Source organism: Hesperophylax consimilis, chromosome 6 (genome assembly GCF_061612785.1).
Source record: "Hesperophylax consimilis isolate HC1 chromosome 6, BYU_Hcon_1.0, whole genome shotgun sequence".
Classification (NCBI taxonomy): Eukaryota; Metazoa; Arthropoda; class Insecta; order Trichoptera; family Limnephilidae; genus Hesperophylax; species Hesperophylax consimilis.
In genome coordinates this window covers 20,888,672-20,912,719 of record NC_142841.1, presented here as the reverse complement: position 1 = coordinate 20,912,719, position 24,048 = coordinate 20,888,672, and the positions used below count along the sequence as shown (strand labels likewise).

General features: G+C 32.8%; 1 protein-coding gene across 1 annotated transcript in view; it reads right to left on the bottom strand.

The window, feature by feature from the left end:
* The window catches only part of Cad96Ca (tyrosine kinase receptor Cad96Ca), a 228,342-nt gene extending 205,379 nt beyond the window's left edge, over window positions 1-22,963 (bottom strand). The window contains exon 1 of the mRNA XM_089632444.1: window positions 22,087-22,963. Within this exon, the coding sequence (XP_089488570.1) occupies window positions 22,087-22,165 (79 nt within the window). The 5' untranslated portion in view covers window positions 22,166-22,963. The remainder of the gene's footprint in view (window positions 1-22,086) is intronic.
* Window positions 22,964-24,048: the final 1,085 nt, after the last annotated feature.

Sequence of the window (24,048 nt, the reverse complement as noted above, 5' to 3'; positions counted from 1 at the left end):
CTGGGTACGTATCATCTGTCTATTGTAGTCTAGCTAGCCAACCAAATTAATAAGGATACGAACTTACCTACCAAATACACAATACTATTCCATCAAGAGAAATTACGATTCTAAACATAGCTCAACCAATGAAGTGAAAATTCCATACAAAACGAAGGTCTTACCAAGGTTCACAATAGATATAGTTCAGTACTGACAAGATAATATTATTATGTTATGTAATTTGGGAGGCGGGTATGGGTACCAACCTAACCAACACCCCTGCCATAGGTCACCCTATGTAGTTTCCTAAGTTTGATGACTTAGCAGGGGTACCCGGGTTCGTGGGGTGAGGTTTTTGGTCTTGGCCCCGATGCCTTTACCCACCTACTGCATGGTGTGCCAGATCAGGAGAGACCGGATAAGGGAGACCTTTTGACCTCTCCACAAAGTCTCTCTTTTGACACATCGTCTTGCACCGCAGTGGGAGGGATGGTTTCATATAACTATTACCCCTGGTCATGTTGGGCTCCTAGATTCGTACCCACAACTCATACCTTTTTCTTCCCAGAACATTCCCTGAAAAGATCAAAGGATTTTTTTTCCCTCATCACTTCCTACGTGGAGCTAATGTAAAAAAATGTTAGGTAAGCCTGCCATGAACGTAATTTTACATGTGAACCAAAAAGAGGTTTCACGCCACTAACTTGGCTAGGCCTAAGTTTTACCTTTACAAATTACGAGTACATAAAGGGTTTTCCAATAAGAGGTGTTATTTTGAATAGCCCGCTATTTCAGTAGATGTTACTTTTAAAGCTGTCATTCTTTGACATTTGACAAGTAAAAACTACGTCATTAATAAAAATGGAACGATACACGCTTCAACAACGCATTGAAATTATTAAAATTCACTTGAGTGAATCAAATGCAAATCATCTTGAGTGATGAGGCCCATTTCCACCTCGGTGGCTTCGTCAACAAGAAAAATTTTCGAATCTAGGGCTCGGAAAACCCAAGAATTATTGTTGAAAAGCATCTTTATCCTCAACGTATGACTGTTTGGTGCGGTTTATGGTCCGGCGGAGTCATTGAACCTTACTTTTTCGAAAATGAGGCTGGAGCAACAGTTACGGTGAATGGATTGCGCTATAGAGAGATGATTAATGATTTTTCATAGCCGAAATTGAATGTTATTGATCAAGACAACGTTTACTTTCAACAAAACGGCGCTAAACGCAACACAAGCAACGAACTCATTGATCTTTTACGATTGAATATCAAAATAACACTTCTTATTGGAAAACCCTGTAGTATACTTGCATCGGAACACAACTTGTCTTATTAACATATTGATGTTTTATTGTTAGTTACTGCAAAGATATACCTTTTCCCATTTTGATTTGTAATGTCTAACGACAGATATCATTTTAGAAATTATTAAAGATATGGGCAAAATTTTCGATATTTTAAGAGAAATTGAGAAATTGAAATGTACAAGCTAAAAACATTACATTCGTAGTGTATCTTATATCACTTCAAACACAGATAAAATGTTTACAAAGCCTTGAAACGGTCGATTTCAAAAAGGTTGGCTCTGGTGTTGCAAAACTATCGCTTGTTTTATAAATACAGGGTGTATCGGCAAGTACCCGACAAACTTTAACCAGCTATTCCTTAGCACATTTGGAGTAAAAAATGTTATGGGCGCTTTGCTGTCCGGTAACATTTTTTTCCATTAAAAACAAAAAATAAATAAAAAATCCACACTCCGTCACTGTCATTTGCATTGTTTCTCGTGTTCAACAGCTGTTATTAGCAAGTGTGTCAAAAAGTGTCCTCGCTCTTTCGTACACATTAAATAATAATAGTTAAAAATGAGACGAATGGTGCCATGCCATTTCGTTGTGATTGTAAAAGCGCGCCAACGTAGGTACGTACGTACATTATTCAACGAAACTCGAACAAAATATTGCCAGACGGGTTTTCAAACTTTGACAAAGGATAAAACATTGGTGACATGTGGTGAAAATATGAATAATAATTTTTTTATTAAAAAAAATGTTACCAGACAGCAAAGTGCCCATAACATTTTTTACTCCAAATGTGCTAAGGAATAGCTGGTTAAAGTTTATCGGGTACGTGCCGATACACCCTGAATAAAGCTTAGGTTGCTAGAAATTGTTTCCTGTTTTGTTAAAACAATTTAAAAAATCGTCGGATCCACATTTAGCATTGGTTTCATTTACTTATTTTTGATTTTGTGCAGTTGTTTTGTAAAAATTGTCAAATATTTGCTTTTGCTCTCGAGGAGAACACAAAACGAGGCATTTTTTTCTGCAACCAATGAATTGGTTTAAAAAATTTACTTGCCGGGTAACATACTACTTTCCTTGTTACTTAAATTATTATTGCGCCTTACCGTTAATAACTTTTTTGTTGAACCTCTGATAAAGACGTTTCAAGCGATATAATGTTATTCCCTTCTCACTGATTGTTTCGCTTATCAATGATTTTGTGAAAGAGAAATACCTGGTACAATCATATCAGCTTAAATCCGATAATTCTGAAGCCCGTAAGGGTGCGTATAAACAGGACAAAAATTCCGCGAGTCGAGGCACGAATTACAGGAAAGGAACAATGCTACCGCAAGCGGCCTTTTTCGTAAATATATAAAGAAATGGAGTCAAGTTGTACTGTCATAGTGTGTCAAAGGAACAATGCTACCGCAAGCGGCGTTTCGCGTTAATATATAAATAAATGGAGTCAAGTTGTACTGTCGTAGTGTGTCAGGATTAAGGCGACACCAGGCTCTAACAACGCGGGCTCGCTCGAGGCTCACATTTTAATTAATTCCGACAAATTCAAAACGACAATACATATATTTTTTTAGTGATCCTACGGATGTAAGTCGTTTATATTTAATAATAATAATAAATATACCATTTAAATATTTTTCTAAAACGGTTTGAAAAATTTAATTAAACGTTTTTCAACAATAAAATTAACTCTGAGCACCAGATTTTAATTTTCTAGGCGATGAATTAGTAACTTCCCGAGGGATCTCTTTAGAAACATTTGAGCTTTTAGTAAAACTTTCAACATAAATAATTAAAATAAACCTTAAAGATCAGTTTTTTAAGCCCGCTAGAGCTAAGTTGGCTGCTAGTTCGTCCATTACGCCGGGCCGCGGGCCGTGTATTTGGACGACTACATCACTTATGTCGTTAAGATTCCCACTTTATTTTAAATATTTTTTAGAGCAAATTCAACCGTAGGTCTGTCCAATACACAGAGCCGCGCGTCGAATATTTCTGTGCACTGCTTCTTCACTTACGTCGTTAAGATCATGCCGTTATTTTAGGGTATTGTCTCGTCTTAAGTGTTTTTTTATTATTATTTTATTTAGTTAAAGTGGTATTTGTTTATTTTGTAAATTTATTTTAAAGAAAAAAAGCTAATCAATAGAAACCTTAACAAATAAACTTAGACATAAAACAGTCATTTTTTTGTTCAAAAGTAAAAAAAATTTAGTTGTTTACGCTTATATTTTATAGCGTAATTAACATTTGAATTCTATTGTAATTAATATTGAATTATGCTCCAGCGGAACTGTAGGAAAAGCTTTAATATTCAAAGCATATTTTTGGTGTTCATAATGTTAACGTTTCGTAGTGAAGATCATTGAAAATAGTGATTTAATTGATAGCTTCTCCAACACTCCTGATTTAATATAGTAAATGTATCTCTTAAAGGGGGAAGTGTACCTTGCATCAAATGGGGTAGTTATGATTTTTGGCATGTTATTAATGTTCGCGTGCTAATGAAAAAAATATTATTTCGACCTCGCTAGACCCCCGGATTTCATGTAAAATCGAAAAAATCGCAAAATTTTTGACCAGCGAAAAATCACCATCCAGAAATGAAACGTTGCGTGAAATAGCTTTAGCCATGTTTGGTGATAAGATCTGAATAGCCAGGTAGTTCCCGACTTTCATCTTCCCAATTCCCTTTCCCACCCTAATACCTTCAGACAAAATATTGCACTGCAAAAAATTAAATTTCTCCCACATTATTTTATGCGTAAAATTTGGCTTGTGAAATTATGGAGGACTTAGCTGGCCACTATGTCTGGGTGGAATCCGACGTATTTCGGCACTCGGCTATGAACTGTGATTACAGAGTTATCATCAATGATGAAGTGGACTGTTATTTTTTTTGGCACGTCACTAATAATATATCCGATGAACATGAACTCATACGTCAAGCCCATGAATATATCTTACACGCTTCATTCAAGCCATCAAAATGAGTGTTTTTTTATGGAATTACGATGTTATTCGTACGTGTGGGGCGTTAAGTAGGCACTATTTAGTCAGTAACATCACTGTAAAGACTAAAAACACGTTAGACATGCCTTTCAAGTAGATTTGAATGGAAACGAAAGTCCTCACCAACCCCAAAAAGTCCCGATTGGCCAGAATTTCGGACAACGAAACGCGCTGACAACGCATTTCTAGCTTTATTCTGTATTCTATGTAACCAATATACAGGCAGTTTTGTTAAAAAAATATATATTGATGCATCCTTCGGGCACGTGTTGTTATACCCCGTATAGGTCAAATGTCTGAAGGACAAATTTAACAATAATTGTTTTAGCCTGTAATTTTGTAAATGAGAAGGCCATTAGGGAAGATTAATATTATGTATTATATAGGAGCAGATGTAAGAAAACCAATCTCTTGGTAGGTAAAAGGGAATTCAACCCTGATATTTTCTTTAGCTAGTAGCAAATATTATTTCTCTAATATGTGTAGCAGCTAAAATCATCGATGTGATAATTTATGTAACTCTTTCTGTAAATTCAAAATACACGAAATAATTCACAGTTTATATTATCAATTATTCCATAATGAGCTATGGCGCTTTAAAATATTGACAAAACTATCAAAAATCACAATGTTTTTAATCATATCACGTAAGTACCTAACTGCTTCTCAAAAATGTGAAAAAACAGATTCTTGAATCTCGGACTAACTAACTTTTCTGCCAGGGAATTTAAATAAGTTAATATAGCTTTGAAATATCGATTTTCCTGTGAAAAAATGGGCCACAATCCTCAGCAATGAGGCAACGGCTTAAAGAGAAGGAAAAAATTAAGCACCTTGCACGTTTTAATCAAATTTCGTGTAAAAAAAATACATGTAAAAAATGGTAAAAACCGTACAAACAATGCTATTTTGCACGTGAAACTATAATAACGTTTTTTTAGCATAATAACAATATTTCTACCCATCGTTTTACGTAGAGCTATAATGACAGTGATTCTATTTTGCATAGCGCCTTTTGGAGAATGTCAGCATTTTCCGGTATGTGGAAACAACCCGATAAGGCGGCAAGCTGACCATTCGAAATGGGGTCACTTTTGGTAGGTACCTACCGAAACGTTAAATCGATAGGGTTACCGATTACCACATTAAATGCTAATTATGGTAAGGCACACTTGGAGAGAAATTTTGTAAAATTGCACGTAGAAATGATTTTTTGAATGTTAGTTAATAATTTATTTTGTTTATTTAAAGCACAGAGGGTTTTTACATTTACGTGGAGAAAACTTACTGATATGAAATATTGTTAATTTATTAAAAATCTGGTCTGATACGTTTTCATATTAAAAGCGGGACTAGAGGCCTATGAGGAATGAATTGACAATTTTCATAACAAACTATCATTAAAGCACAAATATGTTATGAGGAAGTCGAAACGTGTGTCTTAAAAATTATAATATATTCTCAGCTTTTCCACTTTATTTATTCGGCCACCAGCATTTTCAGATATATTCTGAATGACTAATATTTTATTGAAGAAGAAGATAATACTAATGAATCTAAACCAAACATGAAAGAGAACAAAACAGAGAGAATGTTGCGACCGTCATCTTTTTTTTTTTTCTTGTGTTCTGTTTCAACTTTTCTGTTTCAGAAACAGTTGTTCTTGATGAATATTTTACTGGGAAATGATAATGCAGTCACATTTTTAACAGTTATGATAACAAAAGCCGTACTCATTTTTCTCCGTGTAGTTAGTACACATTTAACGTAAAAGATAATTTTTAAATTTAATAAAGTAATGATAATTATAAAATACATACAAGAAACAGATATTAAAAATAAAGTGATCAGATAATTCTACAAAAATACAACAGTAGGTTCAAGTTTATTTTTTAATTCGCAGATACAGTCTGTCGGTTAGAGGTAAAGGAAAATTTAATATACTATCCAGTACTTAATTTTTTGTAGTTTTAGCCAGTTTCACACATGATTAATGATTTACAATCTCCGCTCAAAATGCATTAAAATAAATTAATATTGCGTGCAATGTGGAATAAAGCCGAAACAAATCAATTCTTCACATCCAAAATTATATATGCTGCAAAGTTACATTTTGTAATTTAATTAAATGGATATTTCATATTTTCAAAAAGTCACAATCACAACACATATACGTAACCTTTAATTAAATTATGAGATTAGATTTAATAATTGTTTTATTTATTTTGGGAACATAAAAGTCCAATACAGATATAATATTCAGAAAAGGATGACAAAATAGACCAAATATTAAAGTTCACAAATTGGTTGAAGGAATATAAAACAAATATTTTAATATAACACTTATACGTAACCTAGCCAGGTAAATAAACATTTTAGCCAGTAAATAATAATAAACAAAATAGCCATCTTTTAGTAACGATCTCCCATTTCCCTCTCTTTTATTTTTAATTTTGATTTTAAATTTCTATAGTACGTTTGTGTTGATATTAGCTCCCGTTAACAAAATTTATAAATGTGGAAAAAGAGTGAGTTTTTTAAATTTTTTTGTGATAACACATAGTTTTTTAAGGACAAATGTCCTACAGCTTTTTTCCCCGGCATCTTACTGGGAAGTGCCCTTTATGGGACAACTTTTTTTTAACGATACGTCCTTAATGGTTTCATTTATGTATTCGATATTCATTTTGATGAACAGAAAAAACCTTATATTTTTTTTTTTGCTTAGTCTTTTTGAAATTATGGATTGCGGTCTTTTTTCTGATAGGTGTCTATTTAGGTAAAACAAAAATATGAACTAAAATTTTTGTTTTTATTACAAACAGACAGGTTGGTAAGGAAAAATGTACTTTTATTTATATGCGTTACAGGAGAATAACTAATTTGATAATTTTATAGAGAAACGGACCAGCACGCGATTTTCATAAATTTACTCGATATGTGCGAACTTCGGGGCGGTTGGTTCGATTCAAAACCTCTGTGCGTTACCTCAGAATGATTACAACCCATAAGGGCGATTTTAACTTGTAAACATAAACAAATATAGACCTTAATGTTGTAGGTCTCAAAACTATCCGTTTTTAGCTTATGACGTATAAAGGGTTAAAAATGTTAAAATCTTGTTGAATTTATCATTTTTTAAATTGCCTAGCCCAATTGTTTAACATGTATTCGAAATAAAAAAATATGCACCTTACATATATATTTTAATGAATTCCAAAATTCATTAAAATGGACTTATTCAAGTGTGTTTGAATTTATATATTTACATATCTATAAAATTTACCCAAATGATAAGCCAGGGGAAGAATATAGGAAACATGAAAAAGAAAGCAGCCTCAATCAGAAGTATAGACCAGTGCATTTCGGATAGATATTGTGGAAAAATTATATTAATTAACAATATAATATTATTAAGGCGATGTACTACTTCGTGTAATATTTTAAATTGAGCCACTATCAATAACAACCAATTATTTTTTTCTTAGCTTATAAAAAAACTTTTGTAAAAAATACTCTATTATTTTAAAGGCCAAGATGTATTCTACTCGCAGTATTTAATGAAAGCATCTGAAACATTTCTAGGCGACCAAATTTTCAAACCAAAAACATATGATTTTGCATTACTACGTATGGCATCGCCTTAAGTTTATTAAATTAAAGAAATATGGTAGGTAGAACCTGCAGACAAGCTGCTTTGTGGCACCACATCGTGACTACTTTTTGTTATTTTTATGTTTCTAGTAATATCAATATTTTAAAATAAAACTAATAAATAAATACTTTTCCTAATTTGTTTATACCTACTCACAACGTTCCCGATATTGGGGGAATCATAACAACAATCCCTCTGGGCAACAATTGCGACTCTTGTGTGGTCATAACATAAAAACATTGGTTCAAATTACCTATTGTCAGTATAGCAATAATCTCAAAACCTTAAATGTCAGACATCAGATGTTAAATATTAGGTGTTACATTCCGTTCTGTCTTCCCCGCGGTTATTGTATACAATGCGTGTTGCTTTCTAAATATTACCATTTACGTACAGATCTAGTTATATACACAGCTATTACAGTTTACAAAAACAAAGATTAGCTGCTGAGGTTAAATAACAGTACAATAAGAAACGAATCAAGATTTTCCCATACAATACGAACGATTTTTAACACAGGTGATGCAACCAGTACCTACTCCAGTTCATGAGATGGAGATGATTTATTACGATAATTTTCTATCTAGGTTAAAAGATTCAATGAAAATACCTAGTTTGATATTATGAATATGCATCTTCCATTCGACCGATCATTTCCTGCTTCAATACAAACCTATATAAATATAAATAATATTTTTTTTTAGAGAATATAGGTCCGTATTGAATGTTTACTTGGTTGCATCAACTAGTGAATTTTCCGATAATAATATAATTTTACTAAATGAAAATGGAATAAACATCATTGTTGTGTCCGAAACTGCTTCAGATGAACGTGAATTGTGGACTGTAAGTGAATTAAAACGATACGAAATGAAATGGTGTTTATTGGAATTGGTTGACGTGTAGGAAAGAAACAAGGTATGGGAAGAAGGAAAACAGGGTGACTAATCACTTACCAAGAAGGAGCACACACCACAATATAGTGAGTTCAATCACAACACAATCACAATATAATAAGTTCCACCGCGATACCTCTAGGTAATTACCGCTACAACAAAACGAAGAGTACTAAAGTTCTTCCAATATAGTCGTTGTTTTCAAAGATTATGTACGCGAAAAAACCACCAACAATTTGCTTCCTACAATTCAATCCTGCTTCTGTTTTTTTCTTAAAACAAATATACCTACTCAAATTTGCACTGTGTTCTTGCCATCATTCTAAATTAAAGAGGTGAAGTTTAGGGATAGGTAGATGTGAATAAATTGCATTCCGGTATTCCAACATATTCAAAAAGTATATTCTCATTTCAAAACCAATCAATAATAAATAATAAATTTCTATAAGTCAATTTACTTTTGAAAATTTTTAGAATCCATCAGGACACGCCGATTAACCCATTACCTGCATAACAATGTTAATTTAATTTTTTCACTATGAGAAAAACTGAATCTGAGACAAAATGCAGCATTTCAAGACATTTTCAACTTTTGGACAAAGAAATATGCAGTATTATTCTATAAAATTATTTAATGTCCTCCCTTTTGAAATAAAAAACATTAAAAAAATAACTGACTTCAAAAGAAACATTAAGAAATGGATTATGGATAAGGGAAGGAAGAATATAGATATAATTTTGCAACCCAACAAAGACTAAAGCTCGTATTATGTTTTATTTTTTCTCTAAATATTGTTTTTTAATTTTCTATGTAATATTTTAACATATGTACTTATACTATTTCAAACATATAACCATGTACAATGTGACCTTAGAACGGGGTACCCCAGTAAGGACACATTATCTTATATAAAAAATTGTTAAATAAAAAAAAAAAAATAAAAAAAAAAAATAAAAAGACTGGTATTTTAACTATCAATAAATATCGTAATTTTGACGCATCTTATTAATCATTCTATTTTCAATTAATTGTTTATCAAAACCCTGAAAAAAATCTATTTAAAAAAAGGAGAAATCAATAATTAAAAAAACTGTTTGTATGACAATGTTAGCAAAAGACCAAATGGCCGGCAATAATCTTTTAAAATAGTATTTCAAGCTTAAGAAGTCCGCTCAATGTAGGTGATGCCTGCGCTCAACGTTTGGAGGTAAGTTGTGACAGATGTTTGTAAACGCTATTGTTTAGCGTGCAACAAAGTGGCTGTTCAGTGTTTTGTGATTTTTATTAATATTTATAGTTTGTCTGCAGTTCTCACTAGTCTTTTTTCCTTTATTTTTTTCCCAGTAATTTTTCCACATACAATATAAGTATTTTTTTTAGAACAAAAAATTACGTTCACAAAAAATAATACTCACAAAGGCACTGTCTTCACGTGGGAAGTAAAACAAATATTCCTGATAAAATAAAAATATCATTCTTTTAAATAATTTTTTTTATTAAAAGAATAATATTTTTTATATTATGAATAATATTAATTATTTTACGACCTTTTTTTAATAGCCAATGATGATAATAATAACATCACATTTATAAATCGAAGTTTCGTGTTATTCACTTCAAGTGCGCTTAACTATAATAATAACGTAACATTTAGTACACACTTCATTTAGTATTCAGTGGTCAAATTCTTAAAATTACTCCTACAGTGCTCCTACGCAGTAATTATTAAATCACGAAAAGAAATGTTAATAGGAAGTACGTTAATTAATTAGAAAGTGTATTGTACAGAAATAAATAGAAAAAATACAAATTACATTGCTCTTTGTTTGCTGTGTTATTTTAACGTGAACGACGTTGTGATTTTGATTGCATGTAGGTATACCTATCTTGGTAATTACGGTGTAGCTTCAGTAATAATTGAAAACATCACGATGATGATAAAAATATGAAAAAGTAGTTACATACTTTCTACTAATAATTTAGTAATTACTTGAAATGATTGTTAAAAATTGGTCGTTATCGTAATGTGTTGTGAGATCTCAAAGTCTGGCGATTAGGTACTTTAATATAAAAATTAGGTTTTATAAACTATATGTGCCAAAAATTATTCTTGGGTATAAATAAAAAACATTTAATTACCTCACTGTAATTTATTACATTGTGCATTGCACACACATAACATTTTAGAATTTAATTGAGAAAATTTCAGAGCGAAAGTCTTTCCACAAAAAAACTAATACAAGGTCAAAAGTCAAAAGCCAGCATTTTTTTTCTTGTGACATGTCCTTAATTGATAAAGTTGTTTATTTGTTTGATTTATTCATGTGCCATGTCTTCCTGGGATACCCCCAACATCTTCTAGCAACTTGTAGTCTTCTTCTCACTACGCTTTCCGCGTTCATTCATTAGACGTGTTCAAAATATCTAAGCGTTCAAGCAACGAACCAAAGACGTAAACTTCATCAAAAAGAAAGCGTCTACGATGCTTCGAACGTGACCTCGCACCTACTGAACATCTTAATCTAGATATAATACTAATTTCTTGCTTTATTCAAATCTTGTACGTGATCAAACATCTTATGGAAATTTGAATGGGAAAAGTTTAGCTCTTCTTTAGACCAGAATATAGACTTGGCTTTATCATATAAGTCCAAGCCAAGTCTGTGCTTCCCACTTCCTGCAGTTCAAAGAAAGTTATTTTCATGTTCGGAGTAGGTAATCCTTTGGTTAATCTGACGGTTTTATTTATTAATCGGTTCAGTCAATTCAGTGCCAATCACTTCCATGGGCGGATCAATAATATGTATATTTAATGCTCCTGGCAGCGAATGTCTTACCGCCCTTTTTGGCGGCTTTTACTCAGAAATGGGATAAATAATAAAATATTGTACTTAACTGAACTGCGTCAGTAACAATCTTGTGAATTTATTTAGTGGTAAATTGAAGATGTATACTGAATCAACATAATTATTTTCCTCCATCAGTATTCTGGGTAATGAGGAATACATATTATGGTAGTTAATCACAAAATAAATCTGACTTCTAGTAATTCAATCCTAAATCTAATCAATGCGAGTAATTCTGGAGTATCAAATGCATTGTTAATTTTATTGGAATTTTCTCTGCACATAATATCGTTGGATTCCTGCAAATCGTCGCAAAATAACATTAAGGTAAATCAAAATTTTTTGTTTGTTTTTAAGGCGAATCTTAGTGCCAAATCACTATTTTGATTAATCTTTATAACGAATTGGTGTAAATTATGAATACCAAAAAATATGCTTTAGATAAATTGAAGGTTTTCCTATCAAATTTCACAAAAAGTAAGATCAAAAAAAACTTTAAATCCTTTCATTGATAATAGCACGAGATATCTAAGATATAATTATAATTGTAATATGCCCTTGAGGTGTTTTTGCACAAAAACGGCGCTATACAAGTCATCCAAGTATTATGTGGCTCAGCGGATTTAATATTTAATTATTATTAATATTTAAGTCACACTACCTTAGTCAAGCATTTTTTGTCAAGGTATACACATTTTTACGTTATAATCTAAAAATCGTGCGAAATATTTATTCAATTTGTGTTCCCTCCCCTAGGTCGAAAACATATGTGAAAGAACTTTTGTTATTTAAATTGCAAATAAATCCAGGGAAGTTGGTGCCAATGATGCGTTTTACATACACAGAGAAAACTTACTGGTGTGAAATGAATCCATGCTTGATTACGTCGCACCTACTATCGGTAAAGAATCCATACTTGATTAAGATTTTTGAGAATTCTTTGATCGTTACAGTTCGCAATTCATTAATTTCCTTAAATTTTGCTTTTAGGTAAGCCGATGAAAATGACTTCCGATCCTAGAAATCTTCATCAGACATCGCGTGCATCGTAATTTCTTGGGGCCGGTTCTGGCATTTAATATTTTGGCAGGTCATTCAAATGGTTCCCAAAGTAATTTATTTGGGCCGGTTTTGGGATTTTATATAAAGGCGTAATTCAAATAAGAACCCCCCTAATGTGTGTGTTTGACTTTATGTTCCTGCTGTCTTTTTACTTCGCTTTGTATATTTTCCCTCTAATTTATATAATAATTGAATAAGGGAGAAATATGTTTGTAGCTTATATTATTATTATTAACATATATAGTGTTATGAAATGAACTTTCTTAAAATTAAAACATTCAACCCCGTAATATTTTCTTAAAATCAAGTACTTTGTATTTTTAAATTCTTTCATATGGCCACCCCGTGGTTGCGTTTACAGTGGGTGTGACTATTAGCGAAGGAGGCGGGGCAAAGGGGTCCTCAGCCCCGAACGAAGGGAGACCGGGCTCTTTGGATTTCCGCGCTGGTTGCGAGAGGTTGTTACGTGCTCCGCTTTGAATTCGAGACTTGCTTTGCTAAAACAGTGTTTGTCAATTAATTACTAGTACATTTCGATTCATTCTTTCTACAGTGTTTGTCAATTCATTAATAGTATATTTCGATTCATTTTTTCTACTGCCTGCCCCCTGGACGTCTACAAACCGACATGCGGTATCGTTCCCTGCTTTATTCTATTAATTTCTGTATCTCCTTTTTTCCCAGTAATTTAACTTCATTTTTTCATTCTTTTAACCGTCCACAAAGAGATTTAAGCTTTTCCTACGCGTAGATTCCTGTGCTGTAATTATATAGTCTTTTTGAAGGCATTTAAAGGCACCACAATAATAGTGTTTTATTTCCAAGATACCCTTTGTTCTACCCACTTCTAGAAGGCGTATGTTCTCTCTTAATACCAACGAACTGAAAACACGGTACCTGCTCGAGCTAGCCAGGTATTCTTGAAGATATAATACGCGGTTCGATTCCGTAGAAACTCTTTATCTAACACGCGGTTCGATTCCGTGGAAACGCATTATCTAACAATTAATGTAAGGTTGTTTAATATTTTTTTAGCAATATAATTGGAGGATTAAATAACAAACGTTGAATTCTTGTCTAGTGTTTTTACTATAGCTTCCTCTGCTTGCAGTCGTAAAATTATAAACAAAAATGTGTTTATCTAAGGGCGGGTTGTTTCGGAGAATTTGAACAATTCTTCAAATTTCAAAGTTAATTTTCCAGTTCTGTGAACGATTTTTTCAAGTTCTGCTTTTATTTCAGTTTTGTCAAGCAACTAGCCTATAATTATATAATAACAGAACTTGTATAGGACATTCACAGAACCCGTCAATGAACGTTGAAATTTGATGAATTGTTCAAATTCTCCGAAACAAACCGTCCTAAGTGACCAGCCATTTAAGTATTTTTTTCTGTATTTGTTTCTATATATTGTTTTTCTGAATCTTTTTGAAAATAATCCTGTCAATTTATTCAAAATCTGTTCGAATTATTCGTTTTCCTGTTAAAAATGGTATTGCAATCAAATGACGAATGGGTTGAAAGAGTTCCTAACAAAGTATCAATCGAATGTTTCATGAGGAAGGCTGAACTAGTATTCATACAAATACTGATATTGACATACTGATACTGTCGCATTTCGTTATAATATATATTAGGAAAAGAACACGTGCTCTCGATATATTCTGAATGACTAATATTTTATAAGGAAGTTAAAACCAAGAATTATTTTCTCTGTGTACCAAATCACATAAATCAGATAAGTCAGAGTGGTATTTGTAATCTAAGTGTTCACATAAATCGGAATCAAAAAAATGTTTCTTAATGTGGTTAGCCCTAACTAAACTAACCTCTTTCATCCTCATATTTTTCCTTTCGGACTTTTATCAGCATAAACCGTATCACATATTAAGGATGCCATCAGGTCAGTATAATTAATTAATGTAAATTAGAAAAAAATAATCACAAGGTTAAAACTCATTATTTTGTGTGTTATGGATCTTTGAATCATTTGTCTCATTTTCATTCTTATATAATTATTTTTCTCTCTTTTCTTTTGTTTATATTTATCACTTTCTAATTAGTCAATTTTGTTCTTAATCCCACCGGATGCGCCAGTTTGCTGTAACTCCGAGTTTGTCTTACAAACTCTTTAATTAAAACTCAGGGGTCAACAAAATTTGTTATAGATTACAAGCTCTAATGGCTTATTTAGCAGGTGGTAGGAATTATTCCTGGTCTTGACCTTGAGGTCACAATGGTATTTATTATAGTATCAATCCCTCCATTATCGACAGCTATGTGCCATCTATGGGTTACTTCTCAAAATACTATTTAGTTTCATCCATGTGTCGGTAACCTCTTAAACCACTCTCTAGAATATCACAGATTATAACCTTCATCTATTTTTTACATGGTTTGATTTAACGTTATCTTTGTGAAATATATTTTTAGCGGAAACCTCACTTGTTAACGCAACAAAGTAAATATTTAATTGGTACCCGTCAATATGTGAACCACAAAAAAAATTAGGTTCCTAAGTATTAAAATGTTTCTTCGTGTTTTGCGTTTCCAAACAAAACCTAGTTCTTCATAAGTTCTTATAGTGGCCATAGTGGGAGTAATAAAATAACAATACGAAGATATTTTGTGTTGTCATTCCACCAACAGTTGACTCTAGCGTATAATACTAATATTATACTGATCCGCCTTCAGATGACGTCAAGGATGCTGTGTGTTTATTGCACAAGGATTCGGTCCACAGCGTTGCAAAGGCGGCACTGAGTCAAATGTATCAAACCTGATTGAATCAAATACGGATATCGGGAATTTGAAGTAGTTTGTATTTCCCCACTAGATTATGGCTACCTTTTCGGATTCTTAGAGAGACGTTAAAGTTAAAGTAAAGTCAACAACTTGACAAGAATAAGGTAGGTAACACATTACGCTATAAGCATCATGGCTTGGCCTATTTCAGTTTATCGCTCGCCATACAGTAAAACATGGGAATATATGGCGAGCGATATGCTGAGATAGGCCAAGCTATGATGCGTACAGCGTTATCTGTCAGCCCCATAAAGCAAAAATCCGGTTAGATGGAAATTGAACATCACCGACATTGAAACAATCGTGTTATTTTTCTGACAAATTTGTTTTTCTTTTCACTTTGTAATGTTGAAATATTAATGCCATGTCACTTATTCCAAGTAAATTATTTCTGTATTTTACCTCTCTGGTAGATTCAAAAGTTCTCAGAAAGGTTGCGTGGGTATATTCATTGTATGACGTAGGTATATACCTACCTACGTAAATAAATACTTTTACAAACTTAAACATAGTTATAAATTGCAACGCACACGTAACATTTCATCTTCGGAGGAGGGGAAAGGTACAGCCTCCCGGGACTACTCATTGAATAACCAACACCTATGCCATAGGTCACCCAAAGTGATTTTTTATTTTTTGTAATTTACCAGGGGTGGCCGGGTTCATGAAGTTAGTTTTGTCCAGTTTTGGAGAGGCCTGTTGAGGGATAGCTTGTTTCCCTCTCCAGCCGCACTCTCATGACCAATGCGATGGATGAATTTATGCGTCAGTCACTTTTAGCAACGTTGACCCCCCAGTTTCCTATCCACCCCCTCATATTTTTTTTTCTGAACCCCTCACCTTCAATTTCTTAAAAGACTACCACACAACATCCCCGAAGATGACACAGGCTCATCAGTATGGAGCTGATGTACAAAAAATCATGATTTTTTTAATATGTAACGTCGCATATGAGTCCCACTGAGACACTTTGTCAATATCTTTCTTTCTTAATTTGGATTATGTGGTGTAGCAGAAAAGGGGGAGGAAGGACACGTGGAGTTGGAAGATTTCCATTTGCCATTTCGATTCAGAACATCTTTCATCAGGGTGATACTGAGATTATGATCATATTGGAATATATAAGATAGGTCGCAATGAGATGGCCGAACCATACTATGACGCCATCATAAATACAAACAATTTGACTGTGCCATCATGTACTAAGCTTCAGAATAAAAGCTCTTGCAATTATTAGGCATTATTAAACTGGCTTTAGAGGGCAAAACAGCTGTCACGCGTAATAATAATTACACAGCAGAACTTGTTTAAAATAAACTGTTTTTATAAACCCAATAACAATATTATTGAATATATAAAAAAATAAAATTAAAATGGAGTTCTACATATTAAACTTGATAACAATAAATCAATTATTTACATATTCTAAAAACGCGTTTTAAATTTAACAACTGGTAAACAACCATTTACAACACATTCGCGGTTTCACACTATGTGAAATCATACTTATAGGTGATATTAGTTTACGTGGTGAATTTTGTGTATCATATTAAAAACCTATTCCAACCATATCCTTCAACCTTTGATTGTCCCTTTTTAAACTTATGTGATCGCTGTATTTTGTGTCTATTGTACTTTTATTTATATTATTAAGTTTTTTAGTAAAGGCCCTACATATTTACATCGCCTATCATCTAACCAAATTTAGCTGATTTCCAAATAGAACCGATATTTGAATCTTCTCGATTCCGTCATGCTCTGTTCTTCCGTGGTCGTGATTCGTCTCCTTCCACTACCTTCACTTCATTCACTTAATAATTGTGGCTCACCATCTTTCGCTGAACCGTGATATTAACTAACCTATGTGTACTCTCGTCTTACCTCTAGCAACAATATAGCTTGTGCAACATTCAACAAACGCTTCATCATTACTTCCTTGTTACAGTCATCAATTATGAACATCTTCAAAACGTATAAAAAACTTAAATTTTGATCCCATTTTCATACTCAGGTACCTTCACCTTTTAACTGAGCGTAGCGAAGTCCGTTTGGCATTTTATCTGTCTGTAATTTTGTTAAATTAAATTTGTTTGTTCTGCTGCTTCCCCTTTATTATTCAAGCAAGTCTGACTTTGACTAGATGACTATCTTTGACTAGAAACTAACTTTGACCATGGTTCAGTAAGATTATTTTTTCAAATGTGAAATCTTTGTGTTTATTTGGACTTTCTTATTCATATTTTTTCAAAATTATTATATTCCCTATATGCCTGAAGTTTTAAAAAGAATTGTCACTTGAAAAAGTTTCTTTGAACAAATTGTATGATATTTGAAATATGAGAAATTTTATATTTTGATTTATTAAATAAGAGAAAATTAGAAACCTACTGTTCACTGAATTAATAATTTTGTACCATGGCAACTATTTTTGTCACTATTGTGACCCTACCAGGGTGGTGCCCCTGCCCTCAATTCAGGATTTTCTAGTGAAAGGCACCACTGTAATGTAATGATATTAATACAGTTTAAAATTAAAAATAAGAATATTATAAATCAAAATACGTTATAGGCTTTAAAATAATATCTTTATGTCATAATGTAACAACACTCCGTTCTTCCCAGAACAAGGCAAATGAAGACCTTCTCAGATTACTATGTTTGGTGATAAATCCCAACAAAATGTTCATCACCTTCTTAATATTTAGATTTTTTATGGAATTTTTTAAATACTAAAACTGTTAACATATTATTATTTGTCAAGGTGTTTGTTAAATCCACATTTTCGAGTCTGTTCGGGGTATTGTTTGGTATTATTCTGATAATTTAAACATGTTTTAATGTTATTTAATTAAATATCTTGTCTATAGTAAAGAACGGAATCGACGGATGTCATTAGCGAAGGTTCGCGGATGCGATACGCATACATATAACATAATACAATAATTAACCATACACATATAAAACTACATTCATATCGCAACCAAGGCCAGATTTTACATGTATTGGGGTATCAAGATTTGGAATTACCATCCATTTAAAATAATAAATATGTATTTGGCAAGCGATTTTCTTAGTTGAAAAATAATTATGCGTTGAAAAAGAACTGATTAAATATTGTTTTAGTTGGAACATGTTTAATATATTGGCTATTGTTTTACTTAATTAGGCCATGGTATGAATAAATATATAAACACGTAATTAAGCATATCTTTCATAAATAATCTATTTTAGCTCAGAATGCTTTTTACAGCATGGGCTATAAAACTTTGAAATATCCATTAAACCTTCAAAAAGACGACCTTCGTAGTCGAGTGGTAAATCGTGGTGATCCTTGCAGTGCAGAGTGCAGAGGTGGTGGGTTTGAGACACGTTAAGGCGATGCCACACGTAGTAATGCAAAATCATGTGTTTTTGGTTTGAAAATTTGGTCGCCTAGAAATGTTGCAGATGCTTTAATTAAAGACTGCGAGTAGAATACATCTTGGCCTTAGAAACAATCGAGTATTTTTTAGATAAATCTTTTTATAAGCCCAGAAAAAAAAATCATGTATAAAGCCTATGAAAACTGCTTTAGAGTTAAAAATCTCCTACTTACGAACACATTTTCTGTTATGATTTTATTGTAGAATGTGGCAAATTAAGTTATTAATTAAATGATTGGAAAAATTATAATTCATCACATCTTTAAAAAGTTATATTAAGTCATGGAAAGTGATGAAACAAAAACTTTATTAACTGGGTTAAGTAGGTTAGGTTTGGTTAGGTTAGGTCAGCTTTAATTTTTTTTTCATCGTTTAAAATGACTTTCTATCACTTTATAAAGGTGTGTTGAATTGTCACTGTTTTGAGTTATCATGGAACCTTATTAGCTAGTTACGCCCCTTACTGCGGGAAAAAATCTGTTCTCAAATGCGCGCAATTGAAAATATAACAAAAATACATTATAGTTAAATGTATATTCCGACGGTAAAAACAATAATTATTGGTTGTTTTTACCTGGGTACTTAAAATTAATGATTTATAAAGAAATAACTAAAGCTTCGATATCAACATTTCGTCATGTACAAAAATATTTAAAAAAATATATTTGTCGATATCTCTTAATTTGCGCCAGCCAAATAATGTAAAAAGGCAGAATAATAATAACATAGCATTTATATAGCACAGTTTAGTGTCATTTCACTTCAAGTGCGCTTTTGCTATTGAGAGATTATTGAAATAAATTATACTTTTAAATCTGCCACTTATAAAACCTTGCCACAGCGGGTGACAAGATTAACTAATAGGTTAACGAAAGCCGTCTTTCGAAAAAATAAGGTATAAATTGTAGTTGAAGACAGACCAAATATTTTTGCCATCCTTGCATTCAAATTTACAATAATTACACAAAATTGAAAGCATTGATTGTCCAATGTTGTGCTGCTTGCAACGTTTTCTAGAAATTTCTTTGCTGACGGGGTAAAAACTACACATTTAATTGTTTTCTTTTTATACCATTTTTCCATTTTCTTACGCTTCATTTCTCACAATTTTAATGAAGTGAGTATGTATTATGAGTTTCATAATAATTTCAACTAAAATTATTTCATACATATATAATACGTTACAACCTAAATTATTTATGTATTGGTAACTAGACAAAATATTATTAGATTAGTTATTTAAAGGTAATTTAAGCTTGTGGTTCCAAAATTTCATCTGTAATGACATTGTGGTACTGTCAGACAACGCTATAGGCATCAAACGTTTCTTGGGTTTGGCCTATATCACGACATCGCTCGCCATACAATTTCATATAGACCTGTCACACCAGACAGATGATGTGTTATAAGTGTGGGCGTGGCGATGATGATATGCCGAGATCTGCTAGCCAGGCGATATTTTAAACAAATGTGACTCGCTCTCATACCGAATCCAATTAGGGAGCTGCCATGGTCACGCTGCTGTTAGCTGTCAAGATGACAAACCTCCTTCAAAGAAATGCTTTTCTGCTGAAAATTCCTAATAGATCTCACTCCCTCTCCTGCCATAGGGATATCTTCAGCCTAGACACAGGCATTAATCACAAAAAAACCTATATTTTAAATTCAGAAATAAAATATATTTTTTTACTGAATACGACAAAAAGTTCCTAAATAGTAAAATTAAACCAAAAATTTGTTTGGGTTTACTCTACAATTTTATTTGCTAGATAAACTTGATGTGGATATAACTACTACGTTTTTTCAAACACTTTTCATGAATTTTTCCATTCACCCACTTGCTTACCAAATATAATAATTTTTACTTCCATTTGTATCATTTTCCTGAACTGGTTCATTCGCTCAAAATAGCAATATTATTCCTCCTGATAAAATATTTTTATCATATGTCGTTATACTTAACAAATAATTTCTTAAAAATCCCATTCAGAAAACTTTATACATCATTGACCTGACTGATGCCTCACTGCCATTAGGACAGTAGTTAAAAAATCCATAGTGAACCACTTGCCCATTTTTACAACTGCCTACAGTCCTCCATTAAGGCGATGCACCACGTCGTGTAATATTTTAAATTGAGCCGCTATCAATAACAACCCTTACGTAGATGGCGATAAGGTTCAAATTCCCGCTTAACACCATCCGCCTGTTTTGATTTATGCAAGATCAAAAACATGGCCAAAAAGTGCCTTTATACAATAAAATCATAACCGAAAATGGGTTCGTAAGTAGGAGATTATTGATGAACTTTAAAGCAGTTTTCATAGGCCTATACATTATTTTTTTCTGGGCTTATAAAAAGACTTATTACTTGATAATTTCAAAGGCCAAGATGTATTCTACTCGCAGTATTTAATTAAATCATCTGAAACATTTCTAGGCGACCAAATTTTCAAACCGAAAACACATGATTTTGCATTACTACGTATGGCATCGCCTTAATGGAATTTTTGATTTTACCATTCTGACGAGGTCCCCATTATAACTACTCGTCTTTCGCAAACATTTCTTAAGAACGCGAAGTTATAAACTTGTTCAGAGGATTTACTGTTCACAATGTCAAAAAATAACGGCCTCCGTGGTTGAGTGGTTACGATTTTTACGATATCGCCGGTTCAAATCAAGACAAATGTGTTATTTCACTTGAATTATTTTATTTAATATATTTAGTATGTTTGCTGTACGTTACAGGGTGGTAGATACTTTCAGTGGCACCATGGTGAAAGACTACCATTAGGAATCGAAACGTTGATTCACGTTGCTTTAACCGTGTTTGGTGACCCGCTTACTCTCGCCAGCTTCCTCTTCCCCATCTCCTTCCACTCCCTACTACTTTTTCCTTCATAACATTCCTTGATTAGGCATGCCATAGTCTCACTGGCTCCAGATGGTCGGGACTCTTGTGCGGTACTCACATTAAAAAAATACATAGTGTTTTGATATGATCTTTTTCAAATAACTCTTTTTGATAATATGCATGGTTATTACAAAGAAAAAAGTTATAATTGCATAGTATTATGTTGAGTAATTACCTTGTGCAACTATGCAAGTCCATATTGCTAATAGATGAAGCGCAGTGCTTTTGTGTATATCCATGACTGTGTGCCTCATGTTGGCGATTTCGAAAATATTCCTTCAAAACCCACACTCACGGATCACCAAAAACATGACTGATTCACCAGTCTACCACCAAAACTCACTGATTCACAAGTCTATCACCAGAACTCACTGATTACACCAATTATTGTTACACAATGAACAAAACCGATTGAAAACACTAACAAAACCCACAGAAATAGGGTCACTCATACAAATTATTTTCACTAGTTACAATGCCACTTTGTTTATTACAATACTCCTGTAAAACTCACAATGATCATTTGATCATTTATAATTTCCGTTGAATAATCATTTAAACATCCTATCACCGTATGATAGGTTTGAAATGATGAAAAACTTTAATGATTGGTTTTGATGACGGATGACGGGTTTCTTGTTCGTGCGTTGATATCTTATATATGATATGCCGTTGCAAATCTGGATTCTGTAGCTATTTTTTCACAATATCTACTGACTTGAAACTAAACAGAAAGTATGTTTGATGTTATTTAGATAAATGACACACAAAACGCAATGGATTATCCTCAAACGTATTGGTAACTTTCGTTTCGCGCGAGTGAGGTTATGTACACCAACTCCTACTTAATTATTATTGAACATAATTTGAAATCGCGTTGAATTTTCGTTTTTCGAAACGTTTCGGAGACGATTTCACCCGTTTTCACTGCACATCCTTGCGGGAAAGTGCCTTGAACTTCGAACAAATATTCTGTTTCGGATTCTAAATACGTATTTCCAAAATCAGACAAAAGTATCCCGGAAGTAGCGGCCGCACATGCGCAGTGAACGGCTGCTTGACTCGACTGGTTGCAAGAGGCTCGAATTGAATCCAACAAATACATTTGTAACGGGCAATGCAAACCAACGCACCCCGTCAAAAGCGCGTTTCACATGAAGCAAATAAACTAAAATTTCATTTTAACCTGACGATCTTTTCACTCGGTGACTTCATAGCTCTATTAATTTACCTGTTTGAGGTTTAGCATGTACCAAGAACTCTGTGGTCGGCCTGCACGAGTAAAACGTTCCATCCGTACAACACGTAATCAAAAATAAAACCCATTGCCATGACCGACTCAGTTTTATATATAGATTTACTTCGCATCTTTTTATAAAGTTGCGTAAGTTATAAGTAGACTGTGTCTTCAACAAACCTTCTGTAAAAAACCTCTCACTCACTCATTGGCCTTAGAACGGGACACCTGAAGGCACTCCTCACAAACTGGCCCTCTCGTTTTCAAAGGAAAGAAATATCTAGCGTGATGAGGTTTTAGATCTATTATCGGGTGGCAATCGTGGTGAGATTTTTATTGAGAACGGCTAGAATTGAATAGCTTGGACCTGAAATACATCATCGTTCAACTTGAATCATGGAAGCTGCCGCTTCATAGAGAAATAGTTACAAAAACAAACAAAAAAATAATAAAAAAGAAAAGAGATACTTTTTTCAATCAATTTGTTATTTTTAGTACATAGCTACCTTAGCACTTAAACGAAGTTATTCGATTGTATAGCGACTAATTAGAATAACTTGTTATGATATTTAAAACGTGTTGTCTTGGATAAGGTCTGTCTTATTTTTGTGTGCAAAAGCTGTAAACATTAAAAAATACCGAATGAATATAATTTTTACTACTAGTGTATTGTTATATCTGTTATCTGCAATACACTTTAGGGTAAGATTTCATTTTTGAGTCATAAAATATTATTATTTTAATGTGACACGATTTTTTTAAGAAATACAACAAGTAATTGTTATTTAATGTTTTTGCATCATATTAAATATAATGTGTAATGTAAAACCACAAAGTGATTGCTTTCTAAGAAAAATATCAATATTATTATTGTACAATCTATCTATTTACTTTAAGTAG